We start from the raw sequence: 27,938 nt of genomic DNA, 5'->3' as shown, positions 1-27,938 counted from the left end.
TCAGAACACGCTTAATTTTAAATACATTACGACTCTTCTCTAATTCAGGTGGAACTGCGTGTCCCACATTCATCATTACCTGCCTTGCTAGAATAAGTAAAGAGATCTTGATTTAAGTAGAGCAACATCAGCAGCTAAATCTCTGTGGAAAACACATCCTGATATTATGCAAGCCAAGGCACCAAACTTCAGAACCCCAAGTCTCAACACTTTCTCCCACTGCTTGTTTTGGGTTTGTTATCTTTAGCCATGATCACATAGCTTAGCTATACATCACCGAAACCCTAGAACTCTCCTGTGCCTTTAAACCTACCCACGCCAGAAGCCACTATCGCAGCCGCGTGTTTGCGAACTGCCAACGTCTGCTGATAAGAGAAGCAAAGCTCACCATGGGGAACAAACGGTCCTTGCCTCTACTACCCACGGCTCCGGGGAGACCTTTGAAACAGCCCTCTCGGCTGCTGGAGAGCTGCTGTGCAACATGCCCCATAAGGACACACAGCCAGTAGGACGCTCAAAACTAAATGTCTTCCGACTGAGGATAAGCCCAGGAGCATGGCACCTTTATTATGACTATCCAAAGGAGCCTAAGAAGTGTAACACATCCACAAACGCGCTCAGCATTAAAGGGGAAAGAGGACACGGCAAGCGTCAATGCTTGGTCACGACAGAAGAAATCCAGGTCTGAAGATAAAGGTCCCAGTTCCGCAGCAGTGAAGTCGAAGAGAGGTTAATTATTATTTAGCTATTCATGCAAGCCCCCAAGCTGCTCACTTAATGAGGCTGAAACACACTAAGCTAAGTGTAAAAGGTAGCTGCTGCTGCAGTAAAGACTTTTAAAATGCAATTTTTGGGATCAGCACCGTATGCAGTACAAGAAACCCAACGACACAGACTGCAGAAGGAGCCCCTCTGGAAAAGGTTAATCCCAGCATCTGGAGACTGGGAAAACCTGCCACCCCTCCGAAGCCGCTCCTAAACTCCACAGAGGGACCAGGGTCTTCAGGGCTTTTCCAGGGTCCCCGGGGGAGTCTCAGCACATCACTGCTTCTCCCTGCTCTGTGGCCTCCTCCTCACCACCACACCAGGTGACCCCAAGGAAGAAAATCAGCCTGCTCCTTCCCCAGGTTTTATTTGCCAAAAGACAAGACCTACTGACCCACTAGGTGCACATTAGCTACTCCCTACACTGTTTCCATATTGCTGGCACGATTACAGATATTGGTTTAGAACAAAATCCAGTATTTTATCAAAACTGTAAATGGAATGACAGAATAGAGATGCTGCCCTGCAGGGAACACATCTTATTGAAAGTGAAATGATCTATAAATTCATGTATTTATTTCAGACTGGGGCCAAGCAGCTTTTGCCATTTACACAAGTATACTTGAAGACCTTTCTTTGAGCGGAAAACAGCACAAGTGCAGCTATTTTTAAAGCTATCTAAAAAAATGGCAGGGCATGACATACCTTATTTTTTACCACACGGTAAAGATGAAAAACTAGAACAACCTCTCTCTCTTATCCGTCTGAGAGCCTAAATGAGTAACTCTTTATTTATAGCCACTAATAGTTACCACTTCTGACCTTTTTTCTCCTCAACAAACCACCTTTCCATCAGGGTTTAAAGTTTCAGCTATTCAGATGTTTTTATTAGTTTTGCTCAGTATGGCTTTTGAGCTGTCAAACTTCCCAGGTCATTGAAAAATAAACAAACAAAGAAAAGGCAAAAAAAAAAAAAAATCTGTTTCACTTCATTCCAACTACAAAGTCAGAAAGAGGGAGCAGATATACAAACCAATCGCATTTTTTTTTTTGCTTTTAAATAATCCTGAAGCAACTCATTGCAACATGTTTCCTCCTATGCAGACATTCCCCCAGCTGCACCAAATCATTTACTTAAATTTAAGGAACAGAAAAAAGCACATGCAATATACAAGAATGTTAGGAAACATCAGCATTAGAAAGGAACAACAGATAATTACAAAAAGAAGGCAGAAATATCGTATGTAGATCTGCATGGGCAAAGAGTACAAGGCACTATTTTCCCCACCCCTCTCCTCTTCATTGGCAAGAGGGAAAGGAACCAACAGCACAGCATTGCAGCTGGAGTAGAATAAAGTATCGACAAGCTCAATAAATATTGACACCCACAAAAGAAGCAGCAGCTTCATAGCTTTCAGCTTATTAGCACGGCCTTTCTTCAAAGCACATACGTGGAGCATCCTAGCTTCCAGGTGGTTCTCAGACCCTTCCACAGGTGAAGATGTAAAGAGCGACTTCCCAATGGTCCCAAGCACAGGCTGCCTCCCGCAGTCTCGGGTAAAGCTCTCACCCTACCTGACAGAGATCTCTTCGGATTTCTTCCTCTTCTCACATTTACAAAGATCTGATAAAAATCCAACTGTTTCCTGGAGTGCAAGTGGTAGCACCATGACTGCTCTTCTACAGAGAAAGAGCAACTTGATGATTACTAGTTACTCTCTAGTACATCATTTGGAACAAAATTAGGGGGAAAGATGATCACATGACAACAAAATCAAAGCAGGAATTTCAATAAAAGCAAAAATGGCAATTTTTACTACAATAATATTGCCACCAACAGAGCAGTACTAACAAATGCCAAAGCCCTATTTTTTAGGACATAAATTACTGCAGCTTTCTCAAGAATAACCCCAGATTTCTCCAATAAGCCTATGTGAAACTATCCAGAAGCACGTCATTGCTCAATACTGACAAAAAAAAAGATTGAAGGAGACAACCCTAAAAAGCAAGACTTTCCAAAATGTTGGCATTTGTAATACCAGAAACCCAACCAGAAAAAAAAAAAACAAACCCCACACTCAAAACCTACAGCTAGGAAAACTCCAGCTGGCCTCAGGACAGCAACAGAAGATTGTTCTCTGACTTTAACAGGAATTGCAAAGCCAAAAAAGAGCTTAATTTATGCATTTTAAAGCAGTAGCTATCAGGCATCATTATCCCATTGGACAAGGAGACCCCTTTGAGCAGCCGTCCTGCTAAAGCATCTGCTGCTCCTGCTCAGAGCCTGACTGCTGCTCCTCTACTCCTCCTCCCCAGGAAAGCCTCAGGCCGTCCCCGCAGAGACGTGACCCATGATCTATTGCTGCAGGTGTCCAGACCTCTTCTGCCTTGAGCCCTTCTTGCCCCTTCAATTTAGCCACTGATTAACACGCACCTACTTTTCTTTCCCAGAGAGAGACGACTCCGGTCTACACGTAGAGCAGGAGGCACATCCCTGTGCTCCAGCTCAGACACAGCTCATGCTGTCTACCGAAAACACTGACGCCTTCCAGCAGAAAAAACAAAATTCCCTGGAAAACAGCAAAGCTTTTGTGGCCTCTCTGACTGCATAAAGCGACCGTGCACTTTTCAGATCAAATACTTGCAAGCAGTATAAAGGAGTGCTTCTGTACGCAGCACACAAGTTCAAGAAATCAAAATTCAGGATTACAGCCTGTATTTGCCCGACTCCAGAAGCACCTGGAACACAGTAAAAGCTGAATCACTAGCCGAAGGAAAAGGATCCCACAACTCAATGTTTCCCCTTTGCACTCAGTAAGGACTGCTAAGAACAAGCCACCAAACAAGGGCCACCGGACACTCACAAGAAAATGCAGAGATTTGGGTACCACCCTCTGTCCTCCACCAGCTACTGATGGCTTCTCCACCTTAACTGCACAGTACGAAGGCATCCTACTGACAACGGTGTAACTACACAGTAAAAGTTTGACACAACTATTTCATTACATTACAATTAAGCTTATTGATGGGCTTCTGTACAAAAAACCCAGGGAGCATACCACTGCACCAGGGTTGTAGTCATTTAAGGTACTGAATCACCAAAGCAAAATGATGGCAGAAACGGTGCGACAAAAACAGAAATTGGGAGTAGAGACTCTCAAAACTAACACAAAACAGAGAATCGCCCTTTTGCTGCAGGCGCTGCGCAACTCTATGCCAAAATCACATCTGCCATCTGTTAAAACTTCTCAGATTTGGCGCGCAAAATATTAGAAATGTAATTGCAAGGGGGGAAAAAAGCAGAGCTGCTGCACAAATTCTATTTTCTAGCTCAGATTTGCTGTGTTTGTTTATCCCTGGAAATAGCTTATCAAGTATCACGCGGCAGAATCCAACTCTGGGAGTTTCAACAACAAAGAGCTCGCTTCATCGGACACTCCTGGTACACAGTTTGAAAAGCAGCAGGAAATGCCACCCTTCAAAGCCCTCCTGCAAACACCGCTCTCATTTTCTTCTAGGGAATATACTAACTGCTTGCACACACCAAACAAACGTATCCATCGTACCCATCACCAGAAAGCTGTAACGAGGAGATAAACTCTAATCACAAAACCTCAGTCTATACTTAATAAGGGGGAGAGAACCACGATGACAACCAACAAAGCGAGAAGTCTGACCTACAGAATCGGCGTCTACTCCTTGTCCCGATGTGAACTTCGGTGTCCTGCCAACTTGGCTCCTCTCTGAAGCAAATAAAAATATACCCTAACCAAGATACACAGCTGGGTTTTGACCCGCTAAAATGGCCAAATAGAAATGATCTCCGCTGCTTCTGTAAACCAGATGGGTACATTAAACAAAGGGATTTGACTTTTCCTCAGGATAAACACCATCATGAGAACAACAATCCCATTCTCTTGACAAATATATTTAACTTCATATGAGTAAACATTTTAATGGCGCATTAAACAACAGCAACTAAAATAGGACCAAATAATCCTTTTCCGTTAACGCTATAAACATCAATATTTCTTCAAAACAAGGAATAAACTTCTCTTATCTCCTGTCCCCAAAACCGGGGCCAGTCTGGCTGAATGCAGAGGGGAGGCGTGAGAATATTTCCAGAGAAATCCCCCTAATTTCTGTTAGCGAGGTCGGGAAGAAAGAGAGTAGACACATGCAGCGCACAACATCAAAACCACGCAAGGCTTCGCCAGTAGCACCGTTTTGACAGTCCAACATCGTTTCAAGAACTACAGAAATGTTTTCTCCAGATGCTGTGAAGTTCATCAAAACGAGTTTTCTAAAACCTTTTGAAGGTCTGTAAGAGCAAGAGGGAGAAAGAGGGCCAAGGGGCTTGGGGTTGTTAACTTTGATGACAGCTTTCAGAAAGACTCAGCTTTGTAATTCCAGCTGGAGTTAATGATAGCTAGCACTCATCAACCACTTGAGCCTCAGGTCCCTACCCCAGGTATGCTACAGGCACCAAAATCAATCCTGACTTTGAGACTGTGATGGCAGCCTTGGGCAGCGAGGTGCCACTCTGCCGGCATTACCACGTCAAGAAGTTAAGAACATGAAAAACCACCCCCAAAACCCTCAGTACTTTTAATGACTACCCCAGTATAGAGGCAGACATCCCATGGTAAAAAACCCTTGGGTAAACTTGCGCAGGGTGGGAATGTGGTTTTGCCCCCAGGCAAAAAAGCAACAACCAAACATTTTCCCCTGCTAAGGTATCCTTACGGCATCTCCCATAAGGGCATGCTCCAAAACAAAACAGAGACTTGTATTAACACACTCTTGTATCACTGACCTATAATAAAAGGATTATGAATAGTTTCCCAAGAATATATAGGAAGAGGCAACACTAACACATCAAAGCGCGCTTCGCCTTTTATTTCCCGAGTCCTCCAACCCAGCCGTTCACCCCATGCACGCCACCAGCCAGGATCACCAGGGAAGGCACAGCCTGGCTCCTCGAGCCTCCTACTGAGCTCCCCTCTCTTCCTTCCTCTTTCCCTCATGTGGAAAGAAACAAAACCAAGACCCAAATCATTTCACAGAAAGATTTATCCGATAAAAGAGATGGGTTAGAGAGATATTGATTTCTTCAATATTCACCTTCGCTTAACATGAACTCAAAAATCTCTAGCGAGGCTCGCCACAAGATGAAGATTACATACTTTCAAAGAAAAGAAAGTCCGATACCATAATCCAAGCAAAGTGTCCCACTGAAGCAATTTAAATATTTGCTAATATACATTTGCTAAAATGTATTAGCATACAAATACGGGTACCCTATTCAACTCTGAAGTCTGGCAGGCCCCTAGATGGTACAGGAGACTGATAAAGTCCATCTGCCAGGATGTCTTCCTTCAACGTGCCATTAATCCTAGAAACAGTAAAAGGTATTATACTGACTCCCTCATCTAGGCTTTGCTCCAACATGCTTATATTTACCCACTGGGGGCAGGGCCACTCAAACACCTAAGAAATCCAACTTAAGATGTATTGGATATCAATTTTCAGTGCAAGTTCAGAAAATCATACAAGTGACCAGTACTTTTCATTTTTAAAGGCTTCTATACAAAAGAGTAAACCATAAAAGTTTTCCTCAAAGTCTTAAAAGGGTTGGAGTGCTCTTTGGTTTTGTTGGGGGTTTTTTTGTTTGTTTTTTTTGTTTTTTTTTTTTTTTTTTTGTTTTTTTTTTTTGTTTGCTTGTTTTTTCATTGGTTTGGTTTTTTTGTTGTTTGGTTTTTTTTTGTTTGGTTGGGTTTTTTTACGGTTACTGGCTGTGGCTGCTCCTTCTTAGTGAAAAATAACTAAGCACAATTGCTCACTAGGAAAACTTACAAGATTTCGTATGGAAACTGTGTGTTAAACCCCTCTACAGAAGAGGTTTACACAAAATGGAAATGTTTACTTTGGTCAGTAAAACCAAACAAACACTAATTTTTGCCATGCTTCAAGTCTGAACCAAAATCGCGTCTGTTCCTAGTAAGGTATTTAATAAGGAAAAACATTTTACAGGCCAGACTGAAAAACAGTCACTTGGCCATTAAGGAAAACAGCGCCTAAATAAAGAGCAAGTATTTCCATTTATCAGTAAAACAAGCACAGGTGTGAAGTGTTTACAGCTGAAACACCTCAGCAGCCTTCCCCAGTCAAGTCGCTGGTTTGCAGTGGGAAAGGGTCTGGCCAGTCCTGATATCCATGGAATGACATGTTCCCTGCAGAGCACCCACCAGACACCCCCCTGACCTGGCTTTACGCTAACCATCGAGCTGAGGACATCAAGAACAAGGATGAATGACATTGGGACCTACCTGAGATGACAGTCTTGATCGCTGACTTTGCAGAAATGAGTCTAGGAGTGGACAGTACGTTCTCCTCTAACATCCTCCTCCTTCTCACAGGTACGGTTAGAAATACTAGTAATCTTTACACATTCCTTCTGTTGTAACAAACCTTTCCCGGTATACTTTTCCAATATAATGCTCATATTTTCCATGTAACAAAGCGGTAATTTCTGCTTCAGTGTGGATATAGTTTACTTCACAAGGCAGATCTGGAGGGTAATAAATATTAGTTCCCATTCTGCGTCCAAACTTTGAGAAGTCCTGTCTTTAAAAGACTGGAGTGTTTAAGCTACTTAACGGACTTCTAACCAAAAGGGTAATAATCCACTTAACTTTTCTTAATCAGGAGGTTGTTCAAAACAAAGTTGCATTACAGGAAATATGACCAATGGATAATGCTCAAAGTTCAGATGTACATAGGACATCTTAAAAAATCCTAAATAAATAAAAAAGCCACCATGCAAAATCTGAACCAATAATACCCAAAACTTGCCCTGAACTGTTGCTCTGACATGAAGCCATCCTCCTGCATGTCTCACTAGTGGTTTAAAATGTCACGCAGTGATAAATAACAGGAAGATCAAGAGAAATGAGAATGCCTAAGCCATGACCCTCACATGCAAGCCTGAAGTCATAATCAATCTACCAAGTTTTGAGGTCACATCCCTAAACTTGTAAAGTAGCCACAATTAGTGACTTAAGGCTGGTAATTCTTTTTTTCCTCCCCTCAGCAAAAGTCTTAATTCACGGTGACATTTTACCTCCTGCCCTTCTACTGGTGCTCCACCCAAAGCTACGTTCCTGGTTCTGACCACAGCTGGGGGACTGTGATTCAGTAAGCAAAAATACCAGCCCTGCGGCCAAAAAGGTTGGTGAGATCAAACTACCCAGAGGACAGGCTTCCCTCCAGGACTTGCGACAAACGGGCAGTCACCACACCGGCCAGGCAAGGGATGGAGCTGCTGCTCCTGTCCCTCGCAGGAGACTGCGGCACCTTCCGCTGGGGCTGTATCCGCCCAAGAGACACAAAAAGACCTTTCTCTTGCTATAATTTTTTTTTGAAGTTACATCAATATTCACCCCCCATATTAAAAGAAAAATTTAAAAAAGGGCCAAAAAAAAAAAAAAAGCAGGCATGTTATTCACTTGCTAGGGGTTAGGTCTGGATTTGTTCTGTGCAAACACAGTGACGCTATATAAATACACACACATCTGCACCCACGCATAGAGCCAAGGACCTACCAATTTTCCTTGAGCTATCTTCTAAAGCAAAAGACCCCCCAGATTTATGAGACTATATTGGTTTTACCAAGCTGAAACCCAAGATTTGGCTACAATCTCCACAATGGAAGCACAATGTGGTTATCACCGACAGCGCAGTTATTGATGAGGGGCCTCAAGCTTTTCCTTCCATCCTTTGCAGCACGCTCAGGCAAGAACAGCACTGAAAGATTACAGGCTTTCTCAGGTTACTCATGGGACCAGTGCACTAAACTCTTCAGAAGACAAAAAGCTCAAGCTCTCCTTCCTTTCTGCTTCCCTCGCTCTTGCAAAGTGGTCCTCTGCCGCCTCCACAGAATCATGGAAAAGAAACTGTGGAGCCTTTCTGATAAAAGCCCGTGCCACTCGGCTTCAAAAATAAGCTGGCATTGGCCACACTTTCAAACCCAATTCCCTTTCACTGGGCAGCAGGCTGTGCGACAGCTCCAAAAATCAAAAAAAAGAAGAGCCAAAGAGCTCTGCAACCTTCACACCCATACACAGGGTTCACCAAATGAAAATACATGTAAAGAAAGAAAATCTGGTTAGAGCACAATAGCTTAAACACAACGTGCTGACACAAACATACAATCAGGGGAAAGACTGGAAAAAAAAAAAAAAAAAAGAGTAAGCATTTTGGTGAGGTGTCACCAGGTGGTGAAAAAAAAAAACCCAAGACTCAGAAGCAGCCGAGACTTCTGTAACAGTGGGGGTGGGTTCAGAGCTCTCCTTTGGTTGGAGTCTGACTGAACATACCTAAAAAACCACACACAGACCCTGCACAATGTAGCACCTCTATTGCTAATTTCAATAGTTATGTGTTTTGCAGCTTTAAGAGAATTCTTGTGTCATTTTACAATATTCATGGTGCCAGCAGGGCTGCTAGGCTCCAGCCCAGCGATGATGACTACGCTTCAGTTGCACAAATGTGTCTTATGAAAGGCACATGTGAAGTACGTGGAGTAGGCAGTTACGATGACGTGCTACTGATGAACTGAACCCAATTTCACGACTTACAGAAACAAACCTACAAAAAAAAACCCTTTCTTTTCTTTCCGACTCAGTAAGGTAGTCTTCAGCCCCCTTGAAACGCTTTCTACTCAAAACATATTGCTCTTTAATTAACCTAAAAATAACTACTGTCAAAACAACCATCGGCTTTAAAAAAAATCTAAATATGAGAAGGAGTCACAGCTCAGAAACTTTGGAAAACGCAGCCAACGTCAACAGCCGGAAGAGGCACTGTTCCTTCTTGGCATGGCTTTGGTGCTCAGAAGCCCTCCAGAAATGTAACCTTTACGCCACCGCTCATGGGATGATGGTTTTGCCCCACCGGTCTGAAACACAACTTTGCTGGTGTACGCTACACAGCTTACACCAGTACCACAACCTGGAACATCAGACCCATACTTGTGCTATCAGTAAAACACTTCAAAATGAAAACTGGGAGGCTTCTGAGACTGTCCTAAATGTGTACACTATGCTGCGGAGCACCGCCAGAATCTGTGTATATTGATGCAGAAATTTATTAGCATCACCAGATTTTCACTTTAAGAGCAGAAACTTGAGAATGGCCAAGGTCGCTTGGTTGCGGGAGATGGTGAACCTCTCAAAGGTCTCCACGAAGGACTCTGCGCTGGGAGGCAGTGATCCTCCAAACATCCCAGCACAGGAGCACCAAGGAAAAGTGTGCTGCAAGCCGCATAACCGAAATAAGAGCTTCCAGGCTCGGCAGACACCTACTCTGACAGCTCCCTGAAGCAAAGTTCAAAGCCTCAGAATTCATTTTTGCCCCGTATCCTTCCCACTGAGGGAGGTTCAACACCTGCTCCTTCAGGACACATGCTGGGAGCCCTGCCCTTGAAGCAGGGTACACAAGCAAACATGTTCCATCTGTGGAAAGTAGAAATGAAGGAAACCATTCTGAACTTGAGGTACCAGCAGTACTGCTAAAAATAAAAGCATGGTGTATCTGCTGTGCCTCAATGGAGGCAACCTCGCAGCTCCCAATAAACCTCTGTGCAATGTTTACAGAAACATCAGTGGAACCTCAATGATGATGCTTTTATAACGCTCTCCTTCAACATCATCTACCCAGAAGCGCTAGACCCAAGGCTGCAGACAGAGTTGTTCTAGCCCCTTGTATTCCCGTTGAGGAAATTAAGGGGGATGACGGAATAATCCTTTGTCTTTTAAGTTTGGCAGCAACCAAAGGCAATCGATCCTGGCAGCCGCCGCTATGCACTGAGCACCATCTCAGAGGGCAGGTTTGCTCCAGATGACCTCCAGAAGAACCCTCCAACCTCAACCCCTCTCTGACCGCAGCTGTGGTAACACCCCTCCTGTGACACGGACAGCAACTGTGGCTCAGTGCAACGCACTGCGTACCGAGGGCAAAGTGACCCCCCACGGGAGAGGAAGAGGATGAACCTGACTTCTGTACCCACTTCCCCTGGTAAAGGCGGCTTGGGAACTTCAGATGCTGAAGGGGCAGTTTGAGTTTCCCTCTCCTGCCTTTTTTCTGCAAAATTTCCTTCTGTTCCTTCTCATCTTGAAATGACTCTCCTCCTTCCCTCACCCCTTGTAGCAGGGATGCATTCTCACTGGAAAAAAGAAGTCTGACCTCAGCTACCACAGGAGACTGCTCCCTTGTGGGCACCCTCGCTGTTGGTAAAACATATGGGAACAATTTTTTCCAAGCTGTTTTGAGCAGCACAGCCAAACGGCTCTATTGCACACATCCATATTTTCGATTCTGAGTGTGGATCTCCGGGATTTCTACAGGTTTTAACACTTTATATATGAAAATATAACTATGTAACTATACTGAAAAAGTTAACAATTCCACCACTGACCTTCTTTCAAACACCAAAAGTTAACACAGATCAATCAACAGCCTAAAATACCTTTCATAAGTCTCCAAAAACATTTCTGCTCTGTATTTAGAGTGCAACTTTATAATTATTTTAGTATCTTCCAGCAATAAAAGCATTTTGGGGGTGTAAGTTTCAAGGACTCTTCTAGCCTAATTCTTGACTCATAATAATTTTTTTTTTAACTAGCTGAGTTAGAAAACTGGGATAGGGATGGAGATCAAGGATCCTCTGGAGACAGATACAACTGCTTCTCGTCCTAGAAGAATAAAAGCCAAAAAAGAAATAGCAAAGGAAGGACACTGGGCAGCAAGACTGAGAAGTCAAAAAGCTGGTTAAGTCTCGGACGAGGGCAGCGTCAGCTGATCAGCGGGAGCCTGGCGTTATCCCACAGCCAGTCCCAACAGGAGCAGCTTCCCTGCAAGGCACGCGTCCTGGTGCTCCAGCAGCATCTTACCCAGCTGCCTCCTCCTGTTCCGGTGAGCATCATCATATATACTAAGGGCAGGCTGCAGTCAGCACCTAGCTATTGAAAAATATGGAAGTGGTAGCAATGCAGGGGGCTTTTTCTCTAAAACCTTTTAGTTATACAGTATTTTTCTACAACAGCCGGACCTGAACACACTCCTGCCTCCAGTGCAGTGAACAGAGGCTTCTGTTAACGCCGAGGAATGACAGCCACAAAGTGCCGGTATACGTCCTTCTCACCTGCCAGCTTTTCTCCCGGAACACAATTACAGCAGCGGAGTCACATCGCTGCCGAACGGGAGCGGAGCAGACCAGACCTGCTACCTGTGCCCTTCATCCTGCCTCCTCTTCCTTCCGCACCCTGCGACTTACTTTCAGGAGAACAATAATTCTCTCAGAAAAGTCAGCAAATATTTTCATAAAGAGCAGCTGCAGGATGTCTGCCTTGCACAAATCAAATTACCCAGCTAACGGCTCCATCCAGTGCCTTCAACAGACGTTTTTCTGTGGTAGCTGGGTCAGGCCCAGTGCATTGCTGCTATTGTGCCTTAATGCTCCCTATATGCAATTTACATACGCTCTGGTGTGAGGGAAGGAAAATGTTTATACTTATGGGTGGGACTCTGGATGCAGATTAAAGCCGAAGTGCTATATTTACTGATCTTTTAAAGTAATATCAACATGTTGAAAGGGAGTAAGAGTTCTTAAGAAAGATCAAAGTCTGCATGCAGCAACCACAAATTATCATAAGTACATGCTGAAATACTAACACAGACTGGCAAAATTTACTTGCTTTTTCCCTGGGGCAAGTAATTTTGGCTAATAGGGGAGTCAAAACCATTAACTCTCTTCTTCACCTTTATGTAGGGCACGCTACTGCTCTTGGTGTCAGAGCGAATGACTCTTCAGACTAATTTTGCAAGGCTAGGCTAATACACCATATTGCTCATGGCTTGCAAGCTTTTGAAAGGCGAGGGCTACATCCTCTACAGGAAAAAAAAAAGTAGTAATATAATATTACTACTTAACTCAGACTTTTTGAAAGTTAATCCTATGTTTCTTCCTTCTTATTGCACTTGACAGAACTTTTGTTGTCTGACAAATGAAAAGCTAACAAGCAGTAAGGTGTATGACCTTCTTTTACTTGACTAATTACTATTCCAGTAAACAGATCACCTATTTTTTCTTGTGGAAGCATCAACAGCAGCACTGAGTAACAGGAGGGAAGTTATTCCATGAGGGCAAAGGACAGTTTTGCAGCTTAATCACAGCCCTGTAAAACAGATGCCTGGCCTGTATTTACAGCCCTGACAGTGCAACTGCTTCAGCGCAGGGTGCGATGAAAGCAGTCGTGCAGTCAGCCACCAGAAGTCACAACCCAGACACAACACAGAAGCCGCTGCATTAATACTGGACACCTTGTGTTCACGTAAGGCTGCACCAACACTAGGCGGGCTGAACCGATTTGGTGAAATACCATTGTATAAAATTCAGCTAATTTAGCCAGAGGCACAAGCGGACCCAAGTTTTGATTTTTAGCGTATACCCTGGGTAAGTAGGAAAGCGCCTTTGATTTGGCTTCCTCACCCCACGCGACGAAGTTGTCAAGATCCACAAGATAATGGCAAAGCTCAAACCACTCTCAAGACTTAAACCTCGTTACTTTGCCCAGCGTATGGGAAGATTTTGTTTGTACTTAACAGCATGCGCTTAATAAACATACCTTAAAAGAAAAGGACTGCCCTGCTTCTGAAACCTCCGTCATTTGAAGCCTCGTATGCCCACTCAAGGTGGGAAAAAGTTCTCCCCCCAGGTTCCACGCAGGGACGCCCCGAGGAGGGACCCCCCCCGCCCCCGGGACACGCTTTCAGAGGCTGACCGCCGCCGGCAGCGGGGGACGGAGGGGACAGGAGGGAGGGCAGGGACCCGCACCGGACCCCCAGGCAGCCCGCGGTGCCGCCGGCGGGGTCCGGGGTCGGCGGGGTCCGGGGTCGGCGGGGTCCGGGGTCGGCGGGGTCCGGGGTCGGCGGGGTCCGGGGTCGGCGGAACCGCGGCACCGGCGCCTCCAGCCCTGCCCGCTGCGGCAACCCCCGCTCTAATGAGCCCCAATTAGCGCCGAGAGCCTCCCCAGCGGAGAGCGGCGGCAGCAGCCTCCGCTTCGAGCGGGCGGCCTCGAGTGCCGCCGAAACGCTGATAATTTGGGGTAATTTGGGAGCCGCTCGCCCCCGCCCGCTCACGAAGCCCCGACCCCCGAGGGGGCTGCTCCTGCCACCCCGCACCCCCCGCCAGCCGAGGTGGCTCCGGGGACGCGCCCACGACACTTTTCGGGAGCCCCTCGCCGCCCGGCTGCCGCCCCACAAAGCGACCCCACGCCGGAGGAGGAGGAGGAAGGCAGGGGGAGGAAGAAGATCGCGCGCTCACCTCCGCCAAGAAGTTGTCCATGGTGTCCCCTCGGCCCGCCCGCGGGTGCGCAGCGCCGGGCCCCAGCCGCGCACCATGTGCCGCCGCCCGGCCCGGCCCGGCCCGGCTCGGCTCGGCCCCACCGAGCCGCCCTCAGCCGCCGCGCCGCTCCATCGCCGGCAGCAGCCCGCAGCCTTTGTCCGCCCGCCCGCCCGCCCCCTCAGAGCCGCTGGCCCGGGAGGTCCCGGCAGCGCATAGCCGCCGCTGGGAGCCGGGGGAGGCGGTGGGGAGGAGGAGGGGGAGGAGGAGGAGGAAGGAGGCTCCCGCCGCCGCCCGCTCCTGCCCCACGCCCGGGGCCGCCCCGTCCCGTCCCGCCGTGGCAGGGCCAGAGGCGGAGCCGGGGCCGGGCCGCTCCCTGCGCCGCCATCTGCCGCGCCCCCGCCCCGCCCCGGCCGCCCCCCTCCGCCGCCGACTCCTCCTCCGTCCCGTCCCGGTGCGGCGGCCCCGGGGCTGGGAAACCGGGGTCCGAACGGAGTTCAGTGTTCTTCAAAGAGTACGTACCTCCACGGCAAGCTCTTGTTTAGGTTTGCGGCCCATTTGTGTAGGGGCTGTTGTCAGCCGTACCCCTGTTCCCGTGCTAAATACACCCTGCGGCAGCCACTGCTTCCCGCTGAGAGAACAGCGCAGGTGAGAATAGCCTTGGGGCCACCTCCTAGGGGTCATAGAATCATCACAGAACGGTTCGGGTTGGAAGGGACCTTAAAGATCATCTCGTTCCAACCCCCAGCCATGGGCAGGGACACCTCCCACTAGACCAGGCTGCTCAAAGCCCCATCCAGCCTGGCCTTGAACACTTCCACGGGTGGGGCATCCACAACTTCCCTGGGCATTCCCTGGATGCACTGGGCTTCATTCATCAGCTCACTCTGTAGGTTTTCCCGTCCTTTACATTTCTGCAAAGCAGGTATAAAGTGTTCTCTTTTTTTTTGTCATTTTGCACTCTCGCCCTGTGGTAAGTAACAGCACAGGAAACATGGTAACAAGAATCAAAGCTTGCAGGTATATTTTATTAAAGCAGGGCAATTCCATTCACATTACAGGAAGAACTGTACTAAAAAATAAAGTTACATCCATAAAGAAAGTGAATGCAGTATTCAGTCTTTTGTTCACGGGCAGAATCCTAACATTGCTTTGGGAGCTTGAGCATGCGAGTAGTGGTGTGGGAGACCAGCCCTGGGTATTGGAAATAATCACAAGTGTGGAACTCTCATTTTTTTAAGGTGTCACAGGAGCTAACGTGTACAGCACAACAAGCACTGCTAAAAAAGCAAGCTTAAGAAGACATACACTACACAGGGAAAACACTCTTCTGTCATCTTTGGTTCCATTTATCTAGTGTCGTGTTCCCCCCCCCCCCAAAAAAAAAAGGAAAAAAAAGAGGAGAGCAGGTAAAACAGATTTGGCTTTGAGATATGTAGTGTCTAAGATGGGGTCCTGCTGGTCTTGGAGGGTCACACGGTGACATCCAAGCAAACTGCTGTGCCATCAAGGTTAGCACTGGGATAAACCATCACAATGGGACTTTCTGTGAGATGGGTACCTGCTAGAGCCTGCGTGGGGGCTGTGCCTGCCCGCCCCACCTCAGACAGAAACAAGCTGAGGGAAAGCCTTCAGGAAGGTGGCAGCTGCCTTGGACATGGCCATCTTCTGTAGATCAGCAGCTCCCCCCAGCTCACCTGGCCGTGCCTGACCACCAGCTCCCGGCAGCAAAAGCAGAAACGCTTCCCACCTTGTCTGTAGTTCAGCATAGCGTCCCCCGAGCAGCACCCCTCTTGCAGCATGCCAAGCCCAGCCGGGAGATATCCCGTAGGACACTCTGCAGGCTCCTGGGGGCTACCCTGGTGGGGGGGCAGGGTGACCTCTCTTGCCAGCCTCCTCCCTTCCCCACCCCAGTCTCTACACTAAGGTATATGGTTCATACCTTCTTATGGTTGCTTCGAAACTCAAGGTTTGGCCAGGATCTCACCTGAATTTGCCTGTCTACACAGTACCAGCTCACAGAGAAGTTAGCCTAAAGAGTTATTGGACTGTAGATTATATGGTATAAATCCTGATGTGGAAGCTCTGTAACTCTATTCTTAACTACCGTGCTTCCAAAGTTACTCCAAGGGAATGGGTTTTTTCCACAGTCACTGTGCCAGAAACCTTCCCCACTCAGACAAGCCCTAATTTGGGGAGGGCTGAGTCAGATCAAGGGTGTTTATTAAGTTATTTTGACTTCTGATTGAGTACTTTGTTTGACACCATGCTATTGGAATGTAACGCGCATGTCTGGCTACTGCATTGCACGTACTCAGGTCTATGAAGCACAACGTAGGAATTAATGAAAACTTTGAATCTGTCATCCAATAAAAGCAGCCTGTGTTTTTTCAAATGAGTACTTCAGTAAATTGCAAGAAACCATTACCAATAGACTAGGACCAGATTTATGCAGCCTAAAAATATATCACAGAAAGAATGAGTATTCTCTTGTGGCGTGGATGTGTTGCAAAAGACTATAAAACTCAAGACTTTTCTCAGAATTTAGAACAACTGCAAAGAAATGTGAGCAGGAGGGGGCTAGGAAGAGGGATTTGGGGAGCAGAGGGGAGGGAAGAGCAGCTTGCACAGTCACTCCAACAAACTTCTTCCTTTTCTCCTTCTTCGTCTTCTTGTGTCAGTCCCGCTCACAGTGTGTAAGGGCTAGCATCTGTGTTTCATACGAAAGGGGGTTTGAAACACAGCGTTTCCTTTTCCCGCTCTGAAAATGACCCCAGACTGGTTTCTTGCTCATTTTATGCAATTGTTTGGGGATTTGGAAAACCCCACAAATACACTGTACAAAGCTCCATACATCTATGAACATCTGGGGACTTGGCCAGTTCTGCACAGCTCCAATTTTCTTTTAATCGGTAGAAATTCCTTCACTGATTTGTGTGCCTAAGGTAAATTACTTCCTTTTGAAGCTGCTCACATGCATGCTGGCTCAGTTTTCAGTCTGGATAAGGATCAGGAACAGACCGAAGGCTCAGCTCCACCTCCTCAATGAGACACCTCCTCGCTGGCCATAAAGGTCTTCCCGCCGTGTGCGGGTGGCCGGTGGTGAGGTGGCTGGCCAGCGGGCCCCTTTCCCCCAGCCTCTCTCTTGCTCCATGCAGTACAACTTCGGCATTTGCTAGATTGGCTTTACTCTCAGCCAGTCTGCTAAATCGTTTTAATATTCCTCACTTAAATTCGCTGCATTACGTGAGTCAGGGCGCATCTTCACCCAGCTTTTCTGACCTTTCTTCTCTCTACCAGTGGTTGCTAAAGTCCATATTTGACCAAAATGTCTGACAAAAGACAGACACCTCTTCCTTCCCCAACTCCAAAGTAATCTTAGCAGCTGCAACTTTCATAAGACCCTGGATTTTTAAAACAGATTTCAACTACTGCTGTATCCATTGACGACTGGAAATCTCCCATAGCCTGCAGCTCTCTCCATTTCTGGTCTGGAGGCAACAACAACTTACTGACTGAAGCCCAGTTACCTGTAAATCACATGTTTTACCTGAGCCATGTTTCTTCACTGGGAATTTCCACAGACCAAATTTGTGGGACCCTTTTTAAAAGATTTATTGCACCTGCATTTATTACAAAGTTCATAGACATGATTGCATCTCAACGAACCATTAACTCATTCAGTACCTCAAGCACACTTGGTCAAATTCTAGATGTCCATTTTTCAAAGTAGCTTTCCCCCTCATTCTCATCTACCAAAACAGTCAGGGCACCATGGGGGCTGGTGGCTCTCCAGGGCTGGGAGCGTCAGGGGCTCCCCAGGGTAAGTGACGGCAGAGCCTGGCAGCCAGGGCCCATCCCACCGCTCCAGCCAGGAGCAGGGCAGCCGGGGGTCAAGGTAGGGGGAGCCCTCGGGAGGTGTGCAAGGACGGTCCCTGAGGGGCCATGACAGTAACTATGTTTGAGACCAAACAGGTTGTTCTGTTGCAAGTCCTATGTCTTTACCGTGTCTTACTGTCCATGATGATGGACATTTAGGTTCAATAAGGCCAAGTGCCGGGTCCTGCACTTGGGTCACAACAACCCCATGCAGCGTTACAAGCTTGTGGAAGAGTGGCTGGAGAGCTGCCTGGCAGAAAAGGACCTGGGGGTGTTGGTCGACTGGCAGCTGAATATGAGCCAACAGTGTGCCCAGGTGGCCAAGAAGGCCAACAGCATCCTGGCCTGTATCAGGAATAGTGTGATGAGTAGGACTCGGGAAGTGATTGTCCCCCCTGTACTCGGCACTGGTGAGGCCCCACCTTGAGTACTGTGTCCAGTTTTGGGCCCCTCATTACAAAAAAGACATGGAGGTGCTGGAGTGTGTCCAGAGAAGGGCAATGAAGCTGGTGAGGGGTCTAGAGAACCAGTCTTATGAGGACGGCTGAGGGAGCTGGGGTTCTTTAGCATATGGTCTGCATTTCTGGTAAGAATTCATGTTTCTTTCAACTTACGCCAGAAGAGGAGTTTAACCACTGCTTGTGTTTATTCTCTGGGGCTGCTATTGCACTCATGAGCTCCAGTCAGGTTTCAGCTAGCTAACTTTTGGTACACGAGATGTTTGGCATTGACATTGTCCAACAAAATGTCAGAGTTCAAGCACAAGGCATTATTGGAGAAGCAAGTATTTCTGTAGTGGGTGACGGTGTACGAGCAGATTGCTAGCACAGAGCACAGTTTGCTACCACACAACTTTTGAAGGTGCAATGAAAGAAAAGATTGCTCCAGCCAAAATTGTCACGATCTGCGCAGAGCAAAAAACCCAGATTCCTCATGTTCTCGTCCATCCTAACTCCTTCACAAGTGTATGCTCGGGTTTCAAAGCCAGTTCCAGGTCCTGGTCCTAGCTTTCAAAGCAATTAATGGATTCTCTTCAAGTGAATATCCAACAACCAGGCTGGACAGCCACCTTCTTTTTCTGAATCCAGCTTGTAGTAAGCCAGCTCTCCCTGTGTGCTGTACTGGGAGCTAAGTGTCCTACTAAGAGTTGTGAGCTCCAGGAGATGCGAGGTACTTTAGTACAAGGTCCTGTTCTTGCCAGGAGGAGCCTAGCCCTTACGTATGACAAGCAATGGATCAAATTAATTATTCATACTCACACATGAACTTTAGTTATTAACCTCTAGGAGTAATAAATAAATAAAAAGTGAGGAGCTGGCAGATTTTGTAACAGCTTCATTTATAGCTACTGTAACATAAAGTCATTTCAACATTTTTGTTTTATGTAAACAAACTCCCAATAGGAATGAAGAAAAAAAGCTGGAAGACGTTTTCTTGGCTTTTTCAGCCTCCCTCTCTCTTCTGGATCCCAACAGCTTCTTCCATCACTTTGACCTCTTTACATCTTAATTCCCCTGATTTTAGTTTCAGTTCAAGTACTTTTATGGAGTTCCTGGCTGAGAAAAAAACAACAAATGTAGAAGTCCCACACAACAATTGCAGACACCGTGGATGTGATAGCTTCTGTGCTGCTAGGCTGACAGCATATCCAAAACAGCAGAGCCATTCCTTGTTTGGGATGTTCAAATCCAAAATTGTTATCACAGACCTGGATTTCCATATTAAGGTGCATTTAGCCCTGTCAGCTTGGGGTCTGGTGAAGGGCATTAAGTATGTGTTGCTATAATCAGTTTCTGACCGCAACCTCTACCTGGGAGTTTCTGAGTTTCATTTTCCACGTAACAAAGGTGTCTCTATTACAAGATTTCAAAATGCAATTTCACAGCTTCCAACCTTTTCTTTTTTTCCCAATGACATAGAGCCGCCTCTTGATTTAACAGCTGGCATCACACATATGAAGAGGGACAGCTTTCCAACTCCCCATAATTTTACTGATTTCCTGATTTCTACTCAGCATCTCCCTTTGCTTATCATCCTTAGGCTGCCTCTTCACACAGTCCCTCATATCACGAAGCGACCTGCTTCCTTCTCGGCCCTTCAGGCGGCATCACGGCTCGTGGTGGCAGGCTATTCCCTACCTGCAGCTTCTGTCACCCTCGGCCGTCTGAGCCTCATTGACCCTTCACCTCATTTAAGATAGCTGCTGCATTTCTTCCTCACCGGCAGCTCTTAATCCAGCTCTTCTTCTCCTGTAATCTTACTTGCAACCTATTCATTTTAATTCTGTTTATCAGCTTGGAATAGAGTTTTCAGAAAAAAATACCAACAGAGAAAGCTGTGTTGTACAAGTGTGTTGGTTTATCACATAAATACATCTTGCTGGAAGAAAAATAGAGGAGTGACAGACAAAAGCTATCAAAAAGCCTAGAATCAATTAAGGGATGAAGACAGTCAGGAAGCATAAAAAAAGACTGAAAAGAAATGAAAGCTTTTCTCATCTTCTGAATCAGGTTGTGAATGTATTTTCCTTGTCTGCACCCAGGAAGCCTGTTTAAAGACACTTGCTTAAAGGCAACTTAGAGTTGCAAACCCTGCAGCCACAGTTTATGCTCGTGTTCATTTATCGGGTAGTCAGACCTGTGCACAACATTGCCACCCCTCTCTGAAGGCTGGTTGCCACCCCAAGAGCAGAGCCCAGGGGGGAACCTGCGAGGGCACCTTTTGCTGCCTTGGTGCCGTGTAAGCCAGGTTAGTGCAAAACACTTCCCCTAGTGATTTAAACTAGGTCATCCTCGTTTCTACTGAGGCAAACAAGGAACACCCACACTTTTCTTGCCACTGGCAGTGCTATGGAAGGAAAAGTCTTCAGTAAAAGGGCAGCAAACCTCAGCGAGGGCCAGTCATATTTTAAGCCACTGCAGCTGTTCAGCCAGCAAATATAAATCAAAGGCTGCCTTCTCACTTCTGGTGTCAGCCCAGTTTAAGCAATGTCCACGCTCTGTCCCCAGCACTTATCGCTCCCTCAGCTGTCACACGTGCAAAGGGTGAGCCTGCCTCAGCACTGTAGCTTGGCACCTTAGAAGTGAGCTTCCAGATCTCCCCTACTTCTCATGCTTCAGTTTGCACTGGGGAGCAGTCCCACAGCATGCAAACTGGGTGTTCTCCATAGGGAATTAAGCAAAAAGATGTGCTCCAGAAATGCCCTTGCCAGCCAAAGGGTGTTCAGGGCATAGGGTCAGATTAGAGCTGGGCTGAAACACAGCCTCCTTAATGCACTTAGCATAGAATCATAGAATAGAATCATAGAATTGTTTTGGTTGGAAGAGATCTTTAACATCATCAAGTCCAACCATTAACCTAGCACTGCCAAGTCCACCACTAAACCATGCCCCTCAGCATTACATCTACACATCTTTTAAATACCTCCAGGGATGGTGACTCAACCACTTCCCTGGGCAGCCTGTTCCAGTGCTGGACAACCCTTTCAATGAGAAGTGATGGACAATGAGTCTCCAGCATGACGTTTCACTCTATGGATACGCTCCTATTTCCCTGCACTATTTGCTTATGTAGTGGAGCTGTTACGTCTCCATGGGTCAGTGCAGCAAAAGGTATGGGGGAACTGATCCTACCTTTCTCTTTTGGTTTGAGTTCTGGGGTTTTTTTTTGGTTTCTTAAAAGAGCCTTGGCCAAAAAAGGTTTTAATTCTGACTAATCCTCTGGAAAAAGGTGCTCTGCATTGCTGATACCATTTATTCCCTTGTACCAGATCACAACTTCAAAGAGCCAGGAGGGGCAACCTTCATGGTACTGTGTGCTTCAGGGAACGCTTATGCCTTTCAGATATTTAGACTTCATCAGCCTGCGGTATAATTAATACTGAATGTCAGTGCTCTTCTGTTAGAAGTTTCTTTCTGTGAATCTGCCATGGTAAAGAAATATACGTCTCCCTTGCCCCTAGATTCCTCCCTGTGTCTGAAATCAAGAAATCCCATCACAGCACAGGAGAGCAAAATATTCATTTCAAAGGAGACAGAATTTCCCACAAACTCTGGGAGGGCTTAAATGACAACCACACAGTCTTAGCGAGACACTCAGAATGCTGCAAACCTACACATTATAGAGGAGGATTTACAACTTAAAAAGTCTTGCTTGAATGCTTTCAAAGCCTTCCTTGGTATTGCATTGATGTGATATGGTTGATTTTGGTAGCTTAAATTTTTGCCCAAATACACTTGTTTTGCTTTAATATCTTACTCATGCATAATTTTAGGATATGTTTAGGTCTTGGTTGAACCATAACTTTATAGGTTTGCTTATTTACTGAAAGCATTCAAGTGAATAAACATGCAATTTCTTTGGTACAAACAAAAGAAAAGTTCCTGGCTTACATCAGCTTGTTATCCCGGAATAGAATCAAAGGCTGCTGAGGTAGTTTATATCCCTATTTAGAAATAGGAAAACCTTTGTTTTGTGTGCGCAGATACTGAGCACTTGAGCTTGACATGGTAGAGGAAGCCAGGGAACTTAGTAAGCCCAGCACTAGCTACGTTCTTGGCATGCGGTCTGCTTGTAGCTGTATTTGGTGTTTGTGTTTACTTGCAACATATGACAATTAGTAGACTGGAAAGACATGGTAGTGGTGTTTAGTTCCAGGCTTGTTAAAGGATATATGAGACCGTATCTTCTATTTCCCTTGATTCTTATCCCAACTGCTCTACTGTATACCATTCCCCTAACACCCATAAAACCGTAGCAATGCTCATTCTTTTCTTCTTCAATGAATTACAGGATTTGCACAGGATGCAGCAGCAAACTGTAAACAGAAAATAAAGTCGAGAACAATTCCATAAATACAGTCGTTAACATTTGAGCAACAAACACAGTAGCAAAACAGGTATTTTTCAGCAACCTGACAGTAGTGAGCCCCCTAATTCCAATGGGCTTTCAAAGGGAAACTGGGAAATAATTTGCATTTGGATCTTTGCCAGTGCTTTCTCAAAACAGTTAACACCTGTGGGGATGCATCCAAGCAAGTGCACTACCAGAACCTCATGCCTTTTCTGCCCAGCTGCTGCAAATATGTAGAATTCCAGATACAGTGGAATACAGTAACTAGTGACCCCTATTTTCTCTTTTTTCCCCCCTAACTACTTCAGAATTTCACAACTGGAAAGATTTTCATGTGTGTTTGTGGGCAGAATTTTGAATACAGCAGTGCAGTATATGTTGGTTTTGCCTTTCAGTTATTAAGACAGTAATTTTTTCCGTTAGAAAACTACTGAATCTTCACAAGAGATTTCTACTCAAAAGCATTCCAAAGCCTTCTAGAAACCCTGCACAACACAGCTAATCCCTTCTTCTGCATCTAGCACAAATTCTTCTCCAAGTTTAAAAACTTCAGAAGTGAGTGGAAACCTCTTCAGAGAGGAAGCAAAGACCGACGTATTTGTGGGAAAATCCCAGCAGAATCGAAATAGGTGGAGGGAAATCATCTGAAGGCAAATCTGGCAGGATGGCCAGCTGACATCTGGAAGGTGCGCAAAGAGTGGGATTCCTCCTGCTCACAGTTATCAGGGTAAAAACTGCATGAAATCAAGCCCTTGCTCTGTGCGCAGGTGAGGCACTGCAGACCCTGTTCATCTATGGAACAGCAACCCATCAGCATGGCTCTGCCTTGGCCGAGAGGCAGCTTTGAAAGTCTCCTCATAGAGTCACAGAATCATTTAGGTTGGAAAAAACCTTTAAGATCATCGAGTCCAACCCTTTTTCTAGACTGAATTTCTTGGTGACGACACATCTGAAGGATATTTTGTCCTGACTAAAAATAAAAATGTCTGGTTGAATTCAGAGCAGCCTTTGCTGCTGACCGACCTAAATAAACTTTACCAGCTGAAAGGGACGAGTAGCTCAGCTTTGCAGGTTCATATTTAGCGCATCAACTTTTGTCTGGCAGTAATGGGAGAAGGTTTCCTCTTATCTTCATAAAGATAGGTGAATCCTTTCTCGGCAAAAAGCTAACATAAAAAAAGTAAACATCAAAAGATGAAGCTGAGTGTTGTCAAGAACAAAATGTGTGCTAAATTAGGGTTGTGTGTTTTGTCTTTCCTGTTATTAATGGCATCCTCAGAGGATACTGACTCACTCCATGACTGAAGTGCTTGTGGTTTGGGACCCATCCTGAGCCAGTAATCCTGGAACCAGGGAAGCTCTTCCCTTTTCTTTACATAAGGAAGCTTCCAGACACAGTCTCCATTTGTCGCAACACCAAGAAACATGGGAAGTGAGGGCTCAAGTTAGGACTCTCTAAAAATGACCTAGTTATCATTTCATGAGGTTATCCAGCTACCGGTGAGATTTTCTAGGAGGGAAAAATCAGAATTTTGGCAGCCTTGGAGTACTCTTCCCTTCACACCCGGTCAGATCAAGGATTGGTTCTGCAAGTTGTCGCTTCACCCTCTCCCTGTAAGCAGGGATTTGTCAGCCGCGGGCACAGACAGAGCTCACCTGTGGTCCAAGGAGCAGAGCTGAGGAGCCAGGAGAGGGTGATTTGTTGGTGGCCATCTCACCTGCCTTTTCTCTAGATTCTCTCTCTGACGTAAACTCCTGACAATTCTCTTTGCACAACACTTAACACACTTGCAGTGGTTTTCCTTTCGTTCCCAGGAAGTGAGAGATGAAAGGGCCACACAGCTCAGGCTCAGCGCTGTGTTTACACTGGGGCATTTTAGCTCGATGAGAAATTCACCTCTTCCTATTACTCAGGTGGTTGGGATTCCTGCTGGGAAAGCACCTGCCTCCAGGGAAAGGAGGTAAATGATTCAAACCTTATACTGAAAGTCACCTTCTTCTACCACTGTGCTTGGTGATTACTGGGGCCTTCTAGCAGTCAGAGTCATCGCAGCGTCCCCACCGTGTGACACTGGCACTGCTGGAATGGGGTAGCATTTGTAAGGCCTCTTCTGCCCTCACGCTGCGCTAAGGATGGGGCATGTAGGAACTTTCCCAATGGTAAGACAATAAAGGGCTCTCCTTGTCAGACTGCGCAGTCAGAATTGTCATTTTATGTTTTCACAATACTTGGCCTGATCTCAGCAAGGTAGCCATCCAGCTCTAAAAGCATAACTAATCCTATGGAAAAAGTATGTATTTTTATTTTTACACATGGCTCTGTAGCAACATTTAATCATTCTTAATAGCCTAAGTGGTTTTAAAAAAACACAAATTGAAGAAACTTTAAAACCAAAAAGGCTTCCATATTTAGATGTAGAAAGTTAATTGTTTGAAAAGCTTGAGCAGGGTTCTGTTGAGCAAATTAGTTATGCATGCAGTGAAAAGATGCCCTCAAGATGCTCACAAGCTAGGAACCTGGTCAAGCACTCCAAGGGTTTTCTTCTCATTCCTCACATATACACCTGCACCTGTTTGTTGCTGTTGCTGGTAGGTACCTTTAGTTTTCAAGTTATTGCCATGTGAGCGGGCTTTTGGGACTGCTCGTAGCCCTTGCTAAGGCAGGGAGTCCTGTGCGTACGCAGCAGCAGGCAGTCTGGGCAGCGGTTCACAGGCTCATACTTCACACGACACGTCTGGCTTGGCGTGATGTCTCAGCTGGATGAAGATGAGCTTGTGCTCAAGTCTTCGCTGAACTGGATCGAGTGACAGTAATCTTGCCTAAGGTGGCCTGTAAAACACCTAACTACTGTTTAGCAACGAAATCCAGGAACCTGAAGTGATGTGTGAGCAATTTAAAATGTTAATTTTCAAATCCTTCCTGTTTTAAACATTTACAGTAGGTAACAATGCTTATGAAATACACCCAATGCTATTTTTATCTAATTGGAAGTTACTCCCACAGTCTTATTAGAAATGTGCTGGGATTTACAGCTGTGTAACTGAGAGACAAATCATACTCAAACAGTTGGACTGCACTCCGAACAGCGATGCAGTGGGAAAGAAGCTCCAATTTCAGCTGAGAAACTGCTGCTCAAGCAACTGCTCGTTAATACATCTGCTTCATGGGCATGGCAAATCCATAAATCCTTTCAATTCTGGCTAAGGCATGCCCATCCTCTACGCTGCAGCTTGGAGACCCCTTGAAGAGGGAGGTTTTGTGCGACACTCCTGGTCCTGCGGGTATTCTGTTGTTCTTCTGTACCTACCTGAGATCTGAGAGCTGCTCCCTAACCTCTGCAGTGTGACAGTGCAGCGCCACTGTGAAGCACAATGCTCTGCTGGCACGGCAAGGGAGTGGGTTGGTCCATAGAAGCATAAATTTAACATGAGGCTTCCCAGTTCACACATGTCACGAGTGTTTTGTAGTTAAGAGGTCTCTACTGCTTTAAAGTTGTCACTCGGAATGGGTTTCTTTTTTGTTTTGGGGAAATGGGAGGTTTTGTTTCCTGAGCGACCTTAAATTACCCAGACTATACAATGGATGGCATGATCAGGACGCTCATAGTGACCACTTCTTTCTCTCTAGTCCTCCCCCAGCATCTTTTGTCCAAACTACATCAGATCCATTCATGAGGTTTTCTTCTTCCAGTCTTACACTATTCCTAAAAAATTCACAAAGGCAGAATTGATACCCCAAAAAATAATGCCAGCAGGAAACAGAATGGAGACTGAAGCATTCTCATCTTGAGAAACAGGCCAACAAAGAGACTATTGTCTTCATTTTGTAAAACTTTATTGTCAAATCACTTTGACCTCAGCTTTAGACTTATCTATATGTTGCTTTGTAGCAAAATTTGAAATGCTGACAGACTGGCATCAGTGCTCACAATACAGTAATCTCATGACATCGTTTGCAGTTGGTCTTTATGCTCACCATGGTAAAACAGCAGCCAAAAAGGGCACATTATGTCTAATTACGCCAATGAAACTTGGACATTGTGCAGTGGAGAAATCCAAATCAGCAAACTGCTTCTTGACTCAACTGCTGGCAGTGTTCAGCTTTTGAAATCTTTCAAATAAAGTATTTATGAAGCTTTTCCACTTAACAAGGTGCAATCCAGCTTCTAAATATAATTCAGTTTTTGCTTGGAAGCCTGCCACCAAGGGTCAGTACTGAATATTCCTAATAGTAGCACACGAGTACACGTGTAGCTTGTGAAGCAGCTGGTATTTCTTGAGAGCGCTGTGCTTTGTCAGGAACATCACAGTCTGCAGGGATGGTAATGAGACTGAGGTCGCAGACATGAATAGGTCATCCAAGCAGTGACAGTCAAACAACATCAGATTTTTAAAGTCTGTAATTACAAACTTTATATAAAATCATAAAAGAGTCTCTGTTTCTACTACATTGGGGTGAAATGAAGCAAACACTCCCACTAAGGAAATTCTGAAACAGCCCTTAAACATTCCCATCTCAAAACTGGTACCACCATACTTATATCTATAAGACTTGGAGTCCAAATAATACTGAAGGTAAACTATGTTTTAAAAGGTCTCCCAAAATCAATAGCTTTAGGTACTTTAGTTACGCAGTGTTGGAAAATGTGTGCTTTAGAGTCAATTCCTGAGTTGAAACTTATTCAGTGGTAATGGTGGAACTGGTCTCTGAAAATGACTTTTTGTGATCATCTAATTTTACTTAAACAGAAAAGTGATGATGTACAACGTGGACCTAGTTTTCTTTCACACTTTTTTCCTCTGCTGCTAAGTCCATTGGGTTAAAGAAGTCATAAAAATAAAAGACAGAAGCAAACAGGATTCAATTTAATAAAGATCAAAATTGAGATGGGGAGAAATACCATTGTATAGAAAAGCTACAAGATGAAGCTCGTATAAAATTCTGTGGTAGTTCATAATCTTGCAGCATATCTAATGACAATGTCCTGGGGGACAGGGCAGAATGAACATAGCTCTTTACATAGGACAACATGACAGATAA

At 45.6% G+C, this 27,938-nt stretch overlaps 1 protein-coding gene across 1 annotated transcript in view; it reads right to left on the bottom strand.

Annotated features, from left to right (window-relative positions):
• Positions 1 to 14,415, bottom strand: part of MYO10 (myosin X) — a 171,883-nt gene extending 157,468 nt beyond the window's left edge. The window contains exon 1 of the mRNA XM_063326123.1: positions 14,150 to 14,415. Within this exon, the coding sequence (XP_063182193.1) occupies positions 14,150 to 14,170 (21 nt within the window). The 5' untranslated portion in view covers positions 14,171 to 14,415. The remainder of the gene's footprint in view (positions 1 to 14,149) is intronic.
• Positions 14,416 to 27,938: the final 13,523 nt, after the last annotated feature.

The sequence above is a fragment of the Chroicocephalus ridibundus genome, chromosome 2 (genome assembly GCF_963924245.1).
Source record: "Chroicocephalus ridibundus chromosome 2, bChrRid1.1, whole genome shotgun sequence".
In the NCBI taxonomy this organism is placed as follows: Eukaryota; Metazoa; Chordata; class Aves; order Charadriiformes; family Laridae; genus Chroicocephalus; species Chroicocephalus ridibundus.
Note: the sequence above shows the minus strand (reverse complement) of the source record. Positions and strands in the feature narration are given on the sequence as shown.